This window comes from Poromitra crassiceps (assembly GCF_964638095.1).
Source record: "Poromitra crassiceps genome assembly, chromosome: 10".
Taxonomy (NCBI): domain Eukaryota; kingdom Metazoa; phylum Chordata; class Actinopteri; order Beryciformes; family Melamphaidae; genus Poromitra; species Poromitra crassiceps.
Genome location: NC_139631.1, coordinates 1,781,324 through 1,801,637, shown reverse-complemented (window position 1 = coordinate 1,801,637; position 20,314 = coordinate 1,781,324). Strand labels below are relative to the sequence as shown.

The 20,314-nt window shown below is 43.9% G+C and overlaps 3 protein-coding genes across 3 annotated transcripts in view; 1 reads left to right on the top strand and 2 right to left on the bottom strand.

Moving 5' to 3' along the window:
* Positions 1-2,729, bottom strand: part of LOC310783763 (piwi-like protein 2) — a gene marked incomplete at both ends in the record, with an annotated part of 43,373 nt that extends 40,644 nt beyond the window's left edge. The window contains 2 exons of the mRNA XM_083644669.1: positions 1,418-1,517; positions 1,620-2,729. Of these exons, the coding sequence (XP_083500795.1) occupies positions 1,418-1,517; positions 1,620-2,729 (1,210 nt within the window). The remainder of the gene's footprint in view (positions 1-1,417; positions 1,518-1,619) is intronic.
* A 2,048-nt stretch (positions 2,730-4,777) lies between these two features.
* Positions 4,778-13,992, top strand: idua (alpha-L-iduronidase). The gene is made up of 14 exons (XM_083644392.1): positions 4,778-4,901; positions 5,212-5,352; positions 5,755-5,837; positions 6,514-6,621; positions 6,995-7,090; positions 7,286-7,488; positions 8,243-8,422; positions 9,145-9,361; positions 9,877-10,086; positions 11,078-11,199; positions 11,312-11,437; positions 11,603-11,679; positions 11,888-11,988; positions 13,108-13,992. The coding sequence occupies exons 2-14, from the start codon at positions 5,330-5,332 to the stop codon at positions 13,206-13,208; spliced, it is 1,647 nt and encodes a 548-aa protein (XP_083500518.1). The 5' UTR covers positions 4,778-4,901; positions 5,212-5,329; the 3' UTR covers positions 13,209-13,992.
* Positions 13,993-15,323: 1,331 nt separating this feature from the next.
* LOC310783762 (purpurin-like) lies at positions 15,324-16,793 on the bottom strand (the record flags this gene model as incomplete). The annotated part of the gene is made up of 4 exons (XM_083644668.1): positions 15,324-15,568; positions 15,784-15,896; positions 16,408-16,544; positions 16,677-16,793. The coding sequence occupies 4 exons, from the start codon at positions 16,791-16,793 to the stop codon at positions 15,324-15,326; spliced, it is 612 nt and encodes a 203-aa protein (XP_083500794.1).
* Between the last annotated feature and the right edge of the window lie 3,521 nt (positions 16,794-20,314).

Below are 20,314 nucleotides of genomic sequence, written 5' to 3'. Positions count from 1 at the left end.
AATCCACTTCTGTTTTAATTTCCTCTCTTGCCCTCTTTTCACCACACCGCGGACACTGTGTGCACTGTAAAAATAAACAACGGTGGTGTTGTGTTATGTTGTTTTGTTGAAATGTTGCGGTAATACGGTAAATGGGAGCTTCCTCAAACAGCCATCTCTTTCCCGACAATCCCCTCTGTGCGTGACCACTTACATATGGTAATTACGGTAAGCAAACGGCCACTCGGCCATCAACTCCCTCCCCCGACTACCAGGAGAAAATCACAAACTTCGGCGAATTCACACAAAGGAAGATCAAGGAATATTCCATCGAACCGGAGCAGATCATAAATATGGATGAAGTGCCTTTGACGTTCGACCTGCCACTCACTCGGACTGTTAACAAGAAGCGCCCTGGAGGATTCTTTCACCAAAAAAAAGCTTTGCTCGTTCTCGACAGCATGAGAACGAGCAGTAGAAGCAACACTCTCACTTACCATGGGGAAGGTACGCAGAAATTCACACGACGCAGCTTTCAAGTTGAAAGCAGTCAATCTCGCATTAAAAGAGGGAAACAGAGCAGCCGCGCGTAACCTGGGCATCGATGAGTCAATGGTGAGGCGTTGGACGGTGCAGCAGGAGGAACTGTCTCAGCACGGAATATTATAGGAGTGTGAAAACATCCACAATCACCAACAGGTTCCAAAACGCTGGACTGCTGCGGGATGAAGAGGATGACGCCGCCACAGCTGGCGCTGAGGGCCGTCAGAGGCTTCAGAGGCTGTTCGATGCCGACAGTGACGAAGAGGAGTTCGTTGGTTTTGAGTGACAATGAAGGAGAGAGGAGAGTGGTTGACGAAGCCACCCTGAACCTGTTCGTTTCCGACACTGAAGATGAGGACTTTGGTGGTTTCAGTACGCAGGAAGAAGAGGAAGACGAGGATTAGTGACTTGACTTCTCTGGTTACAGGTTTGCTGCACATATAGCCTATTGTTGTGTGATTTTGTCTGGGGATTAGTGACCTGACTTTTGTTTTGTTTTGTTGAAATGTTAATAAATGGGAGCTTCCCCAAACAGCCATCTCTTTCCCGACATTCCTCTCTGTGCACGAACCCTTTCATATGGTAATTAAACATCAAAACACCCGCGGCTTATAGACCGGTGCGGCTTATAGAAGAAAAAAATAGTCAATTTTGGTCCCGCGGCTTATAGACCGGTGCGTCTTATAGTCCGGAATTTACGGTAATTGTAATTACGAGGACTATACTTATTTTAGGTATAGAGCGAAAATAGTTTCAATTGAACTGATATTTTACATTTCATATGTCCTTTATAAATTATCTTGCTGTGGTGGATCATCATCCAACAGATGCATCTTAATTCTACACTACTCAAATACATACCCACAGGATCCAACAGATCAATCTTAATACATACCGACTGGTGGCGCTCCTCGTCCCCATGATGAGGGCTCAATGCCCATGCCTCTAAACATTGACACAAGAGTAGATCCTTGACCCTGGGTCGGCATGTCAACCTGTGAACATACACACACACACACACACACCATGCCAGTTCTTACTCGTATTATTCAATTTCTGAAAATGAAAACAACTATACAATCATTCTTGGTTCCAACCTCCTCTTTCTTCTTGGGACTCGGTGTCTCTTCTTTCGGGTGTTTCTTCATGGGTTCACATGGCGGTGCTTGCCCATGCTGTGGCTCCAAAGTAGGCAGGACCGCTCCCCTTGCCACCCCTACCCTTGGTTCAGCTGCTGAGAGGAGCAGCCCTCTGGCTCGGCCCAGTCCTCCATCATCAAGTGGTGCAGAGCGTCCTCTGGCCAATCCAATCAGAGGTTCAGTCATAGGGGGAGTTGCTCCTCGCCCGAATTGCACTAGTGGTTTATCACCAGGAGCGGTGAAACCTCTGGCTCGTCCTACACCAAGCCCCTCTGTGGGGAGCGGCAGTCCTCTAGCACTTCCTACAGCCAGCTCCTCTGTGGGGGGCAGTAGTCCTCTACCATGTCCTACAGTCATCTCCTCTGTGGGGGGCAGCAGTCCTCTACCATGTCCTACAGTCATCTCCTCTGTGGGGGGCAGCAGTCCTCTACCATGTCCTACAGTCATCTCCTCTGTGGGGGGCAGCAGTCTTCTACCATGTCCTACAGTCATCTCCTCTGTGGGGGGCAGCAGTCCTCTACCATGTCCTACAGTCATCTCCTCTGTGGGGGGCAGCAGCCCTCTACCACGTCCTACATTAATCTCCTCTGTGGGGGGCTGCAGTCCTCTACCATGTCCTACAGTCATCTCCTCTGTGGGGGGCAGCAGTCCTCTACCATGTCCTACAGTCATCTCCTCTGTGGGGGGCAGCAGTCCTCTACCATGTCCTACAGTCATCTCCTCTGTGGGGGGCAGCAGTCCTCTACCATGTCCTACAGTCATCTCCTCTGTGAGGGGCAGCAGTCCTCTACCATGTCCTACAGTCATCTCCTCTGTGGGGGGCTGCAGTCCTCTACCACGTCCTACAGTTATCTCCTCTGTGGGGGGCAGCAGTCCTCTACCATGTCCTACAGTCATCTCCTCTGTGGGGGGCAGCAGTCCTCTACCATGTCCTACAGTCATCTCCTGTGTGGGGGGCAGCAGTCCTCTACCACGTCCTACAGCCAGGTCCTGAGGCTGGAGTCCTCTTCCCCGTCCCTGCAGCCAAGGCATCACACCAGGAAGTCCAGGAGGCTTGTTTGGGTCCATCCCAGCAACTTCTCAAATGTCTTAAGTTGTAAATAAAAATGTGGCTGTTGGGGGGGAAACAAACATAAAGTCTCATGAATCAAAAGAAGGCTAAACATGTAAATGTCAGTTGATGTGAAGATAGTGTTGGGTATCAACTGTAAGACTGGGATCATATTATCCGTAACATCTGCATTCTGCACAGTTTTATGCTGGCTCACACCTACAGAGATCAGACTGATTAGATGTGCTTTGTGATTGTTGTGTTAAACATTTTCAACTTTGCACATGCTTTATGAATGCATAAATAGAACAAATCTAACACTTGTAACATTAGCTGCTGCATTTATTTGTACTAGTGTGATCCAGGTGTTGCGCCAAAGTTATTTGTCTGGCAAAAAGTGACTGCAGTCAGAAACTGGTAGAAAGGACTGGATTGGTTATAATAAGACACAGATCTGGTAAACTAATGCAGAGTCATAAGGATAATTGCAAAAGAGATAATTTCCTTGTTTTATATATAAACCATCCGCAAATCACATTTATTATAGTTCCAAATATAGGCTTAAAAAGAAGGATATTAGACATGCTGAACAAACATAAACATCGTAAACAATAACGTTACAACAATACAAGACTATAATCATGGCATGACCTGATACAAATCGATTTTTGGCACAACACCTGCGTCATAGATATATCTAGAATAGGGTTTTTCCTGAATAGAGAAGTCGGAAGGGCCATCGCCTCCCGCTCTTGACAAAACTCAGGTGTCTTCATGGAAAACACTATTTTCTAACAAGCGTTGCACTCAGTGGATTATTTTCATTCCAACTTTAAAAAAAATCATATTGGCCGCCTCTCAAGCGGTTCATTTCGGTGTGTCAAAGGTCAAGCTAGAAGTTTTTTTTTAGCTAAGCTGCTTAATTGACGTTATTTCTACAGCTAGCAAGATGTCAATTCAACTGCACGAAAACGTGCTCACCAATAAATTATAAACGGCAATTAGGTTAGGAACTTGTTTTATCCATATTAACTTGACAACATTAACCATTAACATTGCCCGCAGCTTACTTCATGTTGCAGTGTTTGCTACAGGACATACCGTAAACTAGCTAGTTTCCAAAGTGTTCCCGAGCAAAACCGCCCGCTGGGATGCTAACTTTAGCGAACATGTCATGACATCACACCATAGCTAGCTTAACTGTGCTAGCGCGCGCAGGTGTTGCACCATACACACGCATGTATCCAGGCTGAAGGTTAGCTACAACCACGTGTTAAATTACGTCGTCAAACGACAAAAGTTTAGCCAACAAAAGCATTCAAACTTATTCATACAACCGAAACACGACTACAAACCTCAGAAAATGTATTTTTCCGTTGTTGTTGAACAGGAATGTCAATTTTCGTGGAGATATCTTCTTACCGTAAGCAGGTGGCCCGTGTCAAATCGATTCGTAGACATCAAATGAATTCAATGGCCGTAATCCGGCGATGTGGTTCCCGCCCACAATACTCCTATTGGACATTCAAGAGATTCTCCAGCAATGTATTGGCTTACTGCACCTGTCAATCAAACTGTCAATCATTTGGAAATGTCATTTGCCCTCTGGTGGTTTATCATCATGTATGTAAGTAAGTAAGTAAGTCTGTAAATAGAAACCTTTTACAAAAGTAGGTCAGACATGAGTTTTATAATTTTCTGTTTGATGTTTCTTTGGGCAGAATGAGAACCACCAGCTGATCGCAAAAATTAAATCATTGTCCTGTGGAGGGCAGTAATACGCCTTGCAGCGTCTTCACACTGCCGCAAACTTGAAAGAAGAAGAAGACCTCACGTCATCATCTCAGCTGACTGGTGCTACAGACAGTACACTAGTACAGCTACTTGATTCCGTTGTTTATATACCCACTCGTAAAATATGAGCCTTTCTCAAAATATGCATGCAGCAGCAGGCCATATATCCTGTAGGTTTGTAATTTGCTATTCGACTCCGCAATGCTAAATTCACTTTTGTTAGCTGTCAAAGCTAGCTAGCTCAACTATGTTCTAGACATGGGGTGGAAAAGTTTGTTTGTTTTAGCGTTTCTGATTAGCATCAAGGACAGCTCAGCCACTTCGTATGTCGTCACAGTTGATGTGGCGAGAGCAGTGACAGAGTTTAAACACTTCTGGAGAAGCACTGGTTTCTGGTAGGTTGAATAATCTCAGCATTTTCACCGTTTCCAATCCCAAAGAGTTCTCTTGTCAATTCTCGCCAAAGTCCATTCAAACGATTTTTGCAGTGTCAATTTGTCGACTCTTGCTTATTAGGCAAAGACACATACTGGTAGAATATGACTGAAGCCAACCCTCAATTCGCTATACATCACCAAAAGAAAAATACATCAAACATAACAAAGCTGGAGCTTAGAATATAGTATTTGATCCCTGTGGTGCATCAGAAAGTGCAATGCTGTTCGTTTCAGCTGGAAAGACATGACAGCTTGTCTCTGTGTGCAGCCCCCCTCTCCCCCACACCCAGGCCCACCAGTTTGACCTGAGCAGAGACCAGGAGCTGAACCTGGCCTATGTGGGCTCAGTCCCCCATGGGGGGATCCAGCAGGTCAGGATCCACTGGATGCTGGAGCTGGTCACTGCACAGTAAGTGGAATGGACAGCTTTAATCCTACAGGCAGTAATCCCAATCCCAGGAATATTGTCTTGCCGATATTAGTGCACTGCAGACGCAAACTGGCAACTTACAAATGCAAGCCAGCAAGACTTCTACAGACAGTAGAATGCATACAGTATCACTCCACATACTTCACTTTTATCTTTGTATACGGTATATAAGTATTGTAGCTTGGATTATGGTTAGATATCATACTTGCTATGGTATCCTGATGGGAAAAGAAACCTCTGCCAGGGCCAAAGACGTATTTGTTTGATTGTTAGAGAATAGAGATACTGTAGTTTGAAGATTAAGTCAATTATTGGTATTTTTGGAGTGTCATTTATTGTGATAAAGTACAGCTATGGAATTGTGCACATTTGTTGTTGTAGAGATGTTGGAGGAGGACCCCAGTACAACTTCACTAGACTGGATCAGTTGATAGACCTGCTGTGGATTAATGGACTACGACCAGGTATTTACTGCGTCCGCTCTGAGCTGGAAGACATCACATCATTATATTTCTGATGTCATCTGCTTTTTCGGTTTTATTGTATGTAGGTATGTGTGTATATATATATATATATATATATATATATATATATATATATATATATATTCTTCTGGCACATTCTTTCTAATATTGATGCACTCTGCTGCAGCTTGTGTATTGAGACAGCAGGATTGTTGTTGTTGTTGTTGTTGTTGTTGATGATGATAGTATTTAAGAGCAAATATCTTCATGTGGATTCATACTGTAACCAATATCAATACACCTTAAAATACGGTATCCCTCCCAGCTTTACCACCACTGTTGCCACTATTCTAGTTTACCTGTTTATCTGTTCCAATTCTACTCTTGCACTTCAAATCCAGTTAAATATTTCTATAGCACGCCACATCTCTTTTTATAAACATAACCCAAAGTACTACATGAAAGACTGTTCAGGGTCATGAAAATGAAAGCCAATAACAGAAACAAGACACATCATCATAACGGGAGACAAGAACAGGAGAAGTAACATTTATAAAGTATGGTTTAAAACATTCTTGTACTTTTTATTGCTTGTGATTTTTGTGATCTAGTGATCTGTAAATCATTCTAAATGGCTAAAATGTAGTATTTCTTTGTGTTCACTGCTGTGTCTCAGGTTTTGAACTAATGGGCAGCGTCTCCAACTACTTCACTGACTTTGAGGACAAACGACAAGTGGCAGAGTGGAGAAACCTGATCTATCTCATAGCCAAGAGGTACATTGGTGAGTGAGTAGTGATTGAGCAGCACATACTCAATCAATGTCAATCAAACCAATGTTTCCACATGTGAGACTGGTATAGCACAGTACTAAGACTAGGATTTGACAGCAGCATGGTAATGGCATTCTGAGAATCATTCAATCAGCAAATTAACTTGTACATCAGTACTGATGTGTAAATACTGTGACAGTGTAAACTCACTGGCACTTGCTGTATTGTCCTATGGCAAATCCTACCCATCTGGAACCTAATTAGACTTAAAAAACAAAACAAAAAAAACAACATTTGCACTTTTTGAGCCAAGTCTGGTGTCAGGTGTTTTCCCGTTTCTACAAGCGTTTGTGTTAAACAGTGTTCACTAATGCTGCGTTACAGACAAGTACGGTGTGGGAAGTGTTTCTCAGTGGAACTTTGAAACATGGAATGAGCCCAACAACCACGACTTTGACAACGTCACCGTGTCAATTCAAGGTAAACCCAGAATGCAGCCTAGATGATGCTTTTACATTATTGCAGTTGTGCTCAAATGGATATCCTCCTATCTAAGGAAAATAAAAAATTGTTTTCACAGTGGGAAATTCTGGGAATAAAAAGCCCTAACCGTGGCAATGTTGAAGCCATGCTGGACACATCCATAGACCCATGGTTTCTCCCACTTCTCTGCAGGGTTCCTGAACTACTACGATGCCTGTTCGGAGGGCCTGCGGGCAGCCAGCGGCGCCCTGAGGTTTGGGGGTCCTGGAGACTCCTGTCATTCCCCCCCACACTCACCATACTGCTGGGCCATGCTGCAGCACTGCTACAATGGCACCAACTACTTCACTGGAGAGACGGGGGTGCGCCTCGACTATATCGCCCTGCACAAGAAGGTGGTTTTCTCTGGGTTCCTGTGCGGACTGATCATTTGCAGTAGCTTAGTAGTAGTGACTTTCTATTATAAATCAATGGCGGAGGTTCCTCTGTTAGTCTACCCACTGGAAAGGATTTTACAATTCTGGCTTTCCGTGGAGTTTTAGTGTCCCATGATGGTCTAAAATTTAGACAATCTTTTAGACTCTAAATGCTGTTTCATAGGTTTTCCCACCACGACAAGAATAATATTCTGGGGGAAATATTGAATCCTTGTCATTATTGGAGTTTTGGCATGAAAATGGTAAAATTTAAATTTGCTCAATATCGGTACAAAGGATTGCCTATCAGTAGCTCCAAACATAAGTTGGGATGCGCAGAAAGTCATGAAAATATAGAGAAATATTGTTGCCTAGTTGACAGTCATATTCCTTAGCTGCTGTCAACATAATGTCATATTGAACACAGACCAAAATCTGCAACTCTGACACAGAAAAAGTGTATTTATAGTTGTTGTTTTTTCTCAAAACTTTGGTTGTTGGCGTTATGATCACCTATGACATGTCATAGCATACCGCTACATCACTGCATAGATGTTACCAGTTACTGAAAACAACGATCAGTGAAAGGCAAACAAGCCACACACAAAATCTTTGTGCAGCATATCAAAAACACCATAGCTGAAATGCCGACTGTTTTCTGATGCTACTGTACTAGAACCACTTCTTTTGTGGCATATTTCCCCATCGTGACTCGTGTTTTGCTGTAATCCAGGGAGGAGGTTACTCCTTGCCCATTCTGCAGCAGGAGATCCAGACAGTGGGGGAGATCCAGGAACGCTTCCCCCTCTTCCGCAGTCTCCCCGTTTACAACGATGAGGCCGACCCGCTGGTGGGCTGGTCCAGGCCACAGGCATGGAGGGCTGATGTGACATACGCTGCCATGGTAGTCAAGGTAAGGTGTGGGGACAAAGATGACCGACTACATCCTGTACTACAGTCTATTATGGTTGTAATGTTAGGATACAACATGTCCAAGTCCAGACAGCTATGACCCCAAGAAAACCACAGTCATATATCAATATACAGTATTTAATCATGTACTGTTTCTCTGAAGTTTCTCATAAATTAACAATCCTCCATGTGCCCTTTTTTGTTTTGTTTAATATTGAATGGATGATAGTGCACTTATTTTTCAGATTAAAAATATGTATCTAATTCCGAACACTTACTTTCGTCCGTGTCGGTATATTCATATATACTCGATATCAACCCTTCCTGTACCTTCACCATGTTATCGATACTTGTAAGAAGTGCAGGCTATGTACTCAAAGCTCTTATTTTCCCATTTATCAGCCAATAATGATTCTCTACACGAAGTACCTGTCCCCCAAAGTGGGGATTTTCCCACTTTTTGTTTGTGACTAAGTTCGCAACATAGTGCTTCATGCTCAGATGTATATAGATATTTATGAAATTTGATACCTACTGTAGCTTCTGAAATATGTCTGAATTTACGTCACTTAGCTTTCAGTTGGGAAATAAATTACGCAAGTGACCAAGTGTCTGGAATTGGATACAATTCCGTTAGAGCAACAAGTGTATTTATGAGGGAGGATGCTGATTCACATAACCACGCACATAACCGATCCCTCAGCCCTCCTCCCTCCCCACCAGGTGATCAACCAGCACCAGGATCTGCTGTTAGCGGACAGGAACCGCACCATCAACTACACCCTGCTGAGCAACGACAACGCCTTCCTCAGCTACCACCCGCACGCCTTCACCCAGCGCACTCTGACCGCCCGCTTCCAGGTCAACAACACCCATCCGCCCCATGTCCAGCTCATCAGGAAGCCAGTCCTCACCGTCATGGGCCTGCTGGCTCTGCTAGGTACACTTTTATTTTGATATTTTATATATATATATATATATATATTGTATTTCCCCCTTTGTTTTCTCCTCAATTGTACTTGGCCAATTCCCCCTGCTGTCGTGGTTGCTCCACCCCTTCTATGATCTGGGGAGAGTTGTAGACTAGCACATGCTTCCTCCGACACATGTGCAGTCGCCAGCCACTTCTTTTCACCTGACAGCAAAGAGTTTCACCAGCAGGACGGAGCACGTGGGAGGATCACGCTATACCCCACAGTTCCCCTCCACTGCAAACAGGCTGTGATACCAGGTAGCTCAGACGACCAGAGGAGGCACTAGTGCAGCGACCCGGACACATACCCTTAATGCGGCTTCCCACCTGCAGACACGGCCAATTGTGCCTGTATGCACGCCTGACCAAGCCGGAGGTAACACGGGGGGCTCGAACCTGCGACCCTCGTTTTGGTAGGCAGGGAATCTACCGCTGCACTCCCCAGATGTCCTTCATTGTGCTTTTCTTGGTTCCACCCTCAGGAGAGACCCAGGTCCTGGCTCAGGTTGTGGACTCTGCAGGAACCAACAGCGGCACTGTGGGAGTTCTTGCCAGCAGCCATGAGCCTGTGATACCAGGTAGCTCAGACAGCTGGCAGGCAGCGGTGTTGCTCTACAACAGTGATGACAACAGCACCTCCACCAACGAGGATGACATCACTGTCACACTGAAAGGACTGGCTGGGCAAAAAGGTGGGTTTAAGGAACTAGTGTTACATTCTGTGCTGTTCGGTACAGTATTGTGGGTGATATAATCTGTGAACATCAAAAGAGAATTCCACTGAAATGGACTTTTAGGTTGTCATTCTGCAAAAGTACACATTACATTTTCCCAGGCACTACTACTATTACTACTACTAGCAATCTCGCGCACTACGCGCACTCGATTCCTAGGCTCGCTGTGCCCGCTGTGCGGGCGAACAGCCTCGCCCGCCCTGCAGCTCGCCCACTCTGCATCACATACGCAGCTTAGCCACTACGCGGCCTCGCCTGCTCTATGACATCACTGATGACATCATCACTGAACATAGCCTCAGCCATGAAGGATGACATCATCACTGATGACATCACATCATTAGGTAATTAGGGCAATCACCTAATTAAAAAATCCGGCTCTGTCAGGTCACCCGCACGGGTGCTCTTTACACCCCCTGAAAGTTTCAGCCCAATTGCACGTAAAACAGGATAGCTGTGGCTGGCCAAAATTCTGCAATTCTTTTGGAATTCCTCCTTTTAATATTACAACATTAGTTGTCTTTATTACTGCATTATTGCAGTACATGTCACAGGGTTCCTTCCTACAGGTCCTTTTGAAAATAGACATTATATATTTTGTGCAAGAATAGAAATCAAAATTGAATTTCTTTCTTTTTTTAAACTTAATTAAATAGGCTACATTCCGCTGTCTGCATGTAGTTTGCCATTACTGTAACACAGCACAGTTGAGGAGTGTTCACACATTCAAACCTATCTCTCTTTTTACTTGTTGTCTGTCAGCCTCTGTAAAGTCTGCTAGTTCTCGTTATAAAAATGTCAGTGTTGTAACAGTAATTAATTAATTGATACGTGTCTCAAACTATGACGTAATCAACGGGTCCTTCAATTTGAGGGAATTGGGCCTGGAAAGTCTTTGACAAGTCCTTGAGTTTGATGTCAGTCCTGCATGTTGTCTTTTGCCATGTAGGCCTGGTGTACGTCACATATTACCTGGATAATAACGTAACCAACCCCTACCAGCTGTGGCAGAACATGGGCAGCCCTGACTACCCATCGGCAGAGCAGTTCAGACGGCTCAGGACTGTGGAGGTACTCCATCAACCAACACAAACACTGCGAAAAATGTGCAAAAATTCAAATTCCATTGACCTGGTCTTATGGCTGCTGCTGATTGAAGCTCTGGCTACTGTGTTGATGTTAGGACCCTCAGGTGGGTGGACCCTGGCCTGTTCCTGCCGGAGACACTTTGACCCTGAAGACCCAGCTCTCTGTGCCCTCTGTCCTCCTCATCCACCTGTGTTCCCGGCCCAAGGCCATGCCAGACCAGGTCAGTCCACCACACTTCACCTGCACTTACAGTCTTGTTCATGGGCATTTCTTTGACATACTCTGTTTAAATAGTTGCACTCTATAACTAGGGATGTGATCTAAAATAGTTACAAAGTCATTTTTCAGTTCAGCTGGACTTTAACTAGCTTTGATCTTTGATCAGGTTAATGGAGTACGCTTCATCGGGATCACCAAAGGCCAAGTCCTGATTGTCTGGTCAGATCACTGTGCCGAGTCCAAGTAGGTAACACATGATACACTTTCTCTTTTCATACCTTCATTTGATACACTTTCTCTTTTCATTGCTTCATTTGATACACTTTCTCTTTTCATTCATTCATTTGATACACTTTCTCTTTTCATTCATTCATTTTGAAGATGCTCCTTTATCTAACTATTTACATTAAGTTAACAGCAGAGTCCGTTACATTCCTGTGTTGCTTTGTAGATGCATCAAGACATTTGAAGTGGAGTTCTCCAAGGACCAGAAGGAATTCCACAGAATGAATACCCAGGACACCATCTTCACCTCATATGTCTTTTCACCTGGTAAGAACTTCCAACTCTCTCCAAGTTGTGATATAAACCCTGTTAACAAATGACAATTAATGCTCTATAATTGACTGATAAACCACAATTCTTCAATTTATTTTAACAAAAAAGTGGATTGACAAGAATCGAAACCAGATAGAAATCATAACACATGCTATTGGTTTTCAGCATGGACGTCACCGTGGCAGCGTTTAGTGCCTTAATGCCTACCCCACACTACAGGATAATTTGCAAGATTATGGCCAAGATTCCCCCCTCCCGATTTTCTCGGGGGTGCTCCCGATTTGATGCGCGTCGGGCAGATAATCTTCCCCAATTATCCTGTAGTGTGTGGGGTTCAAAGATTCACAATCGGGAAGACTGCCTCTTCCCGATTGTGAATCGGGCATATCTAACATGTTAGATATTTACAACCCGACAGGCGATTGCATCTTGAGCAGAGAGCCAGTAGTAGCTGCGTTTCCATACAGTTTTTCGCAAAATAATCTGGTCCGCGTCCGCCCGCAGCCCCGCACAGAAAGAACGAGGAAATTGTCATCGAGGTGAAATACCCGTGCGTCTTTGAACGGGACGGAAAACTAATGCTATACTGCAAAGCATGTAGCCTACAACAAGCGCTTAGATCGGCGAGTGTCCGCACGGAAAAGTGAGTCAAATCAGCAGACACGCCCCTCCACAAGGCACCTGTGCAGACGGTTTTCGCCTGGCCGTGCACAGTAGGCCTACACCCCGAATGGACGCGGCTGGGCGGACAAAGTGGAGTTTTCAAGACTTCCGCGAGCAGAAAACCACACAGTGTATAAAAGCTCCACACGTTTCCTCGTCAAGATTCATTTTAAAAGTTAACGTCGAGCCCTGCTTCCAAGGTGAATCTTCGGCATAATCTTCTAGTGTGTGGGGTTGCGTTTGAACAGACGCGATTGTGTGTGTGTCCCAAGATTGAAATGTTAAAAAATCGGCTCTCTCTGTCCTGTAGTGTGTGGGCTCTCAAGATTTTTATAATCTTCAAGGATTTGAAAATCCTGTAGTGTGGGGTAGGCATTACTCTGTCCATTGAGCTGCATAAGAGCACAATCCTAGAAAGATATGACTTGCTCATGATGATGTGTTTTACAGTGAACCAGGAGGTCAGCGGTGTGTACAGAGTTCGAGCTGTGGACTACTGGGGAAGGCCTGGGTCGTACTCGCTGGCTGAGAGGTACACAGTGGACGGCTAGTGAAACCATAGATAGATGATGTAAAAATATGGACGTGGCTACCGTGACGTCACCCATTGTTTTGTGGACTCCCGTTTTGAAGCCTCGAATTTGACATTTTGACCGGCGCCATCTTCGTTATTTGGAGCCAGAAGCAGCTCGTGCAAGACCAGGGTTTCCCACAGAGCCGCAGCGCCGCCTGCTATTGGTCCGCGATCGGTGAGCTGTGTGATCACTGACTGGACAGGTGACCTGTCAATCACGCCCTAAAGAATAGCCTGCTTTATTTCAACCCCTAGACCCGCCCGCCCTCAAAACAGCAGCGGGAGCTGCGACGTGGCACAGACTGATTTATGTAGTATGCGTTGGGCAGTCATTCAACATAATATTTGAGTCTAGGGAGAGACTTCTTCTGCATTGACTGCATTTTTCAGAACAGGATTTTGTGTGTATACAGTGTAAATACAGCTTTTGTAGGGATGCACTGATCAATAATTCACATTTTAAATAGGTCTTTGATGACCAGCTATTTTATCTCATCCTCTGCTTGTTAATCATGCTAATCTTCCGTTTGACAGTAAATGAATGTGATTTTAAATTTGTAATGGTGCTGCTACTAATTTCAGAGACTTTACCATTTCATTTCACTGCATTGGATTATTGTATCCAATCCCTGTTTTCAGCTATTACCTGGAACTCTTTCTGATGTTGTGTTATGCATTTCATAGCCTATATGATCAGAAACAGTTTAATGTATTGAATAGAAGGCATAGCCTCTGCTGCTGTAGTGAAAACTATTATTTTCAAGCGCTATCACACGTATACAAGCATCAGCATGTAAATACTATGTCTTGATAATAAAAAAGAATTATTTATTTCCATGTGGTTTGGCCAGCCAGTCAAAAGAACAATCTGTTAAACATGGTTCTGTATTGAAATGTTACTGTACATGCTTGCAATGCATGTTTGCTTTTACATAATCGCTAATCAGAATTGACCCCAAAAGATCTGGTTGGTAGATCTGATCAGTGGATCCCTAATCTTTTGTAATCTGTTTTCAAAATAATTTTGTTATATTTTATATAATATAATAGCCTACTTGAAATGCTTCCTATTTGGAAATATGATCACGTTCTGCTGCCTTTCCACAATAGAGCAAAAGCTAATACTAAAAGATTGATCCTTTACCAACTGATGTCTATTCATTGCACCAAAAGAACAGTTTTTACAAAGACAAGGGACAATACAGATTTCTATACAAAATTTATTGCCACCAATTACAGACTGATTGAACAGTGCAGATGTTACCCATCAATGTGACAACATTGTACGATCGATTATATCACCGCAATTCATTCCACCACCTGTGGTTTTCATCATATTTGGTTTGTAACTGTAATTTGCATCCTTAGTTGTTCAACTTAATGTTATCAACCAGGGGGGGCTGAATTGGAATGACCTGTTGTTTAGATTTTGTCTTGGACATTTGGACACAGCAAATGGTAAGCGTTACCATAATGTGCCTAATAATCCCCTATGCGCGTCTTTGAGAGGACCTCCGTCTTCTTCTTGAGCAGGATGACTGAGCCAGCATGATGCAGGGTTGCACAACAAACTCCGACTTGCGACAGATTTAGCAAGCTCCTGTTGAGAAGAGAGAGAGAGAGAGAGCGAACAAGGGTCAGATCAGTTGTAATGAAAGAGAAGCTTAACTATTTAACACCGGATTTAGGCTATTAATAATAATCTATGAGCATTTGTCCTGCCTGTCGTCAAAAATAAATCCATCCAAGGGAGCTTAAGTACAAATTTGGATTCAAAGCAGAAATTGGCTTTTTCAATAATTGTCACACTGTGGAGATAAATGACTTCCCTGTGCTCCCACATTATAAATACATGTCAGTGATCATCTGAAGGACACACATGCATTTTTGTTATATCTATATCACAGTATCAGTTACTGTGGTTTTAGACCCGTGCACTCTTTACTATAATTGTAATTTTGGCAATCCAGGAACTGAAAGTTATACTTTTGTTGTTGCACTGACTCACTGTACTGTTAAGTCACTCTAGATAAGAAAATCCCTCAAATGTGATTGCAAGACAAGTGAAGGCTTCCAGTCACCGCATATCTATTCATGTAGTGGAGTGTGAGCCTGGGTGCGTACCGGACTGCAGCACGGGCTGGAACTGTCCGGCCATGCAGATCTCCTCCTGCTTCTGGCGGATGAGCCTCTGGATGGAGGGGGGCAGACCGCGGGGGTTGCGGGAGAAGATCAGGCCGTAGCCGTCGTCGCAGCTTCCGTCGTCCTTCAGGGTGCGGCAGGCGTAGGTGAAGGCGTAGTTGTCGTAGTCTGTGTCAATGATCCAGTAGTTGTCACCTGGGAGGGGCAGAGAGAAAAGAAATTAGTCCTCTGTCTCTGTCTCTGTGTGTGTGTGTGTGTGTGTGTGTGTGTGTGTGTGTGTGTGTGTGTGTGTGTGTGTGTGTGTGTGTGTGTGTGTAAAAAACTTCTGCACATCGGATATCGGCAAAAGATCTAATATCGTGCATCGCTAGTGTGTGTGTGTGCCTGCATGTGTCAGTGAAGAGGCTTACCGCCGCTGGACAGGTAGCTGGCCAGTCCCTGGTAGTTCATGAACATCTTGCCGGGGGTGGAGGGGTCAGGCACTGAGTACTGGGCGGCCATGTCAGCACACACAACCCAGAATCTACGGACAAGTAGAAAAACAGTCATTCACAATCCCATTTTCCAGCACAAGGGCAAGCAGGACTAGATGCTAAATGACTTTATAAATCGCATCATCTTACAAAACTAATTTCCCTCTGTATGTTATCCCATGGGCCCCTTGAAATGCTTGAAAGTTTGTGAATTTGACAAAAAAAAGCAAGGCCTTGAAAAGGGGTCATTCAAAGTGCTTGAATTTATATATTTTGTGCAAGAATAGAAATTGGAAGTTTTTACTTGACGTGTAACAGAACAGTTGAGTAGTGTTCACACATTCAAGCCTCTCTATTTAATTGTTGTGTGTGAGCTTCTGTAAAGCCTGCTAGTTCTCATTAGTTTTCAGTGTTTAAACCGTAATTAACCTTGATCTGTGTCTCAAACGATGCTGTTGGGTCCTTTTAATTTGAGGGAACTGGGCCTGGAAAGTCCTTGGTGTGGGAACCCCGTGTATGTTATTCTTCAGACACATTGAATTGCGTTGATCGAGCGCTCACCCGAACAGAGTGACCCGGCCCCTGGAAGAGGCCACCATGGAGCCGTCATCCCCAACCGTGTATTCAGCAGAGATGTTGTCCTGCAGGAACAAGCCCTCAGGGTCCTTCTTCTGCAGAGCGTACCACTTCCCTGCATACTGCAAGCCACGACACCACGAGTTAGCAAGACCAATATGGAGCTTCTCATTTCATCCATACAATATACTGTATAATACTCCAAAATACATAATAATATATGTATATAAGAATACATATATGTGTGTACTCACTCTGGTGGGGTCAAAGTCCTGTTTCACTGTGAAGCTGTCCACCACGCAGGAGGTGGCCAGGCTCTGCTCCACACAGGCCAGGAAAGCCAGCACCACCGCGTACATTTGGAAGTCCATTCTGGGCAAAGCAATCATCTGATAGGGTTAATATTACTTTTTATTTTATTTAAAAGTACTGGTCAATGTTGATTTTCCCACTATAAAACTCTGAAAACAGTTTAGTCTCTTTTCAACCACACTGGTACTTATTTACAGCTCTTGTAAACTTCTAATCAAATTGTCCAATGCTATGCAGTGTCAGCAGCACGTGTCTATAGTAAACAAAAAGGCTACTGTTCCTAACTCCAGTTTTAGTGTAAAGAATTCCCTAGTTCCCCCCTGTGGAGCAGCAGCACCTTACCTGAATGGTTGAATGGGGCTGCGAGCTGCAGAAGGTTCAATCCAGAGAAAGTCTCAACTGTGGTGAGCAGACGGTGTGTGAGCCTTTATATAGCGGAGGCGCAGACAAGCTCACTTATTTTCACTCCTTGAACCTAAATACAGGGTTTAAATCTACCTCTAATCCAGTTAGGAAAATCCCCGCTGTAATCCTGATGAACCCTTGCATATAGCAGCATATAGGCTTTATGTAATTGTTAGCAGGGCTGCATAATGGCATGAAGGCAGATGTCCAGGTAAAGGGCCTGAACCTGGCTTGACCTGAGCCTCGCGCCGAGCGGCCACAGTCAAGTAGCCTGGGTAAACCCTAGCCTGGGTGGACCCAGCCTCCACGTGACCTGCTCTCAGACCTGTTCTCAGTCACTAGTGACTGGGAACTGAGAGAGCAGGTCACGTGGGGGCTGGGTTTACCTAGGCTAGGTAAACCCAGCCTCCACGTGACCTCTATCTATGTGCTATAGATAGAGGTCACGTGGAGGCTGGGTTTACCCAGGCTAGGTGTTTACATGATACAACAGGAGTATTTTAGGCACCTGGGTTACGTGGACACTTTCAGCCTTACTGTAAGGATGCCAGATTTGTTGACTCATTTGTTCTTTCTGTTGCCTCAATATACAATACACCTGTTCAGAGGGTAATGTAATGTACAGTACATATACCTGTTCAGAGGGTAATGTACAGTACAATATACCTGTTCAGAGGGTAATGTACAGTACAATATACCTGTTCAGAGGGTAATGTACAGTACAATATACCTGTTCAGAGGGTAATGTAATGTGCAGTACAATATACCTATTCAGAGGGTAATGTAATGTACAGTACAATATACCTGTTCAGAGGGTAATGTACAGTACAATATAACTGTTCAGGGGGTAATGTGATATACAGTACAATACACCTCTTCAGAGGGTAATGTAATATACAGTACAATATACCTGTTCGGAGGTTAATGTACAGTACAATATACCTGTTCAGAGGGGATGGTAATGTAATACAGTACAATATACCTGCTGTTCAGAGGGTACTGTAATATACAGTACAATATACCTGTTCAGAGGGTAATGTAATATACAGTACAATATACCTGTTCAGAGGGTAATGTATACAGTACAATATACCTGTTCAGAGGGGACGGTAATGTAATACAGTACAATATACCTGTTCAGAGGGGACGGTAATGTAATACAGTACAATATACCTGCTGTTCGGAGGCTAATGTAATATACAGTACAATATACCTGTTCAGAGGGTCATGTAATATACCGTGTCGGGAGCTATGAGATGGGAAGACACTGGCAGTATGATTTGGAGTTTGTTTATTGTGCGTTAAGTGTCCATCAAACCAGCCTTCTGCCTCATGTATGTTGAGTACTGTATCTTCAGATAGTGTTGCCTTATCTCGGGCAAGGTTGGGGCCGTTCATGAATTGTGTTGAGAATGCATGGTAAATTCCAATTCAATTCCTGCAGTTGGAATTGGGATTGCACCTATGAAATTCCACTAATACCACCTGAGAAACATCCCTTTAACATGAATGATATTGTCATCGCTGATGATGTCATAGACATTGTGACATCACAATTGCTAGAGTGTAACCAAAAACGTCACCAAAATTGCAGAACCCACTTATTCCCTTTTATATAAAAGGATGTGTAACCTCAGACCTCAGTACGAAGACTAAAATAAAATACACATTAAAAAGTAGATGTAAGATTAAACACCTTATCTGTGGCCTGCACCACTGGACAGTAAAATCTAATTGAGTTGCCTGGTGAGTTGATGTGTTGTTGTGCCAACAACAGTTGTTGCTGTCTGTCAATTGGTTAAGTAACTTACGGTTATCTTGTCCGTAAATGCTGCCACCAGTAATCCCAGACGAAAAGTTCAGAGACCACTGAAGCTTATTAGAGGAATGTTATCGCTTTTGCACCATCAGCATGATGACAGTGTTATTATCAGCACCAGGGTGGGGAGTGTTACTTTCCAAAAAGGAATCCATCAGATTACTAATTAGCAGCTACAATTTGCAGTATCATAAAATAATTTGCTTGGTGACTCAAAATCTGTGATGATCAGTATCATATATTTTGCATCATGTCTTATTTTAGAGTTGTACGTGATATTTTACCATTGTTTTTACCCTCTATTCTTTTCCCCCCCCAATAATTGTACGAATGTGATGTTTTGTTTTGTTTGTCAAAACACAAAATTGACAGAATATGGAATATTAATTCCAACTTGGACATTCGTATTTTCTTCTACAACCTTGAATATTTGTCATTGTGTAAATATTTGTATCTAAACTCACACACAAAAAAACATTTTGTTCATTCAAAAATTTTACTGAGCAGTTAATCTATTGTACAAGTCTGTGATATTTATTTTGGAGTAACTTTATCTTTTAAAATTGATTTGAATTTGTTAGATCCGATCACTGTAATCACATTACATGTAATTCTCCACTGCCCACCCCTGATCAGGCCACCTTATCAGGTATTCCTGTACAATACAGTGGGTGTGAGCTAAGTAAAGCACCATGCTAATGCGTCCAGATATATTTTTAGGTTGCATTGCAGTGTTGCTGTTCTGTAAATAACCAGAGGATATTAGCATTGGCTTCTGTGCCTTGAGATCCTCGGCTGTTCAGCGCTGTCAAAATAGCCTGACCTGTGGCAGAAAGAGCGCGTCTCAACCGATTTTACTCTACATCCTCTGCTGTAATCTGAAAACAAAAGATATGTTTAGGTTTAGGATCCTCTTGTGTATGCGCCCGTCCACAGTCCAGCCATGTCAGATCACTGCTTCCTGTCCACAGTCCAGCTGTGCCAGATCACTGCTTCCTGTCCACAGTCGTGTCGTGTTAGATCACTGCTTCCTGTCCACAGTCCAGCTGTGCCAGATCACTGCTTCCTGTCCACAGTTCAGCCGTGCCAGATCACTGCTTCCTGTCCACAGTCCAGTCGTGCCAGATCACTGCTTCCTGTCCACAGTTCAGCCATGTCAGATCACTGCTTCCTGTCCACAGTTCAGCCATGTCAGATCACTGCTTCCTGTCCACAGTCCAGTCGTGCCAGATCACTGCTTCCTGTCCACAGTCCAGCTGTGTCAGATCACTGCTTCCTGTCCACAGTCGAGTCGTGCCAGATCACTGCTTCCTGTCCACAGTTCAGCCATGTCAAATCACTGCTTCCTGTCCACAG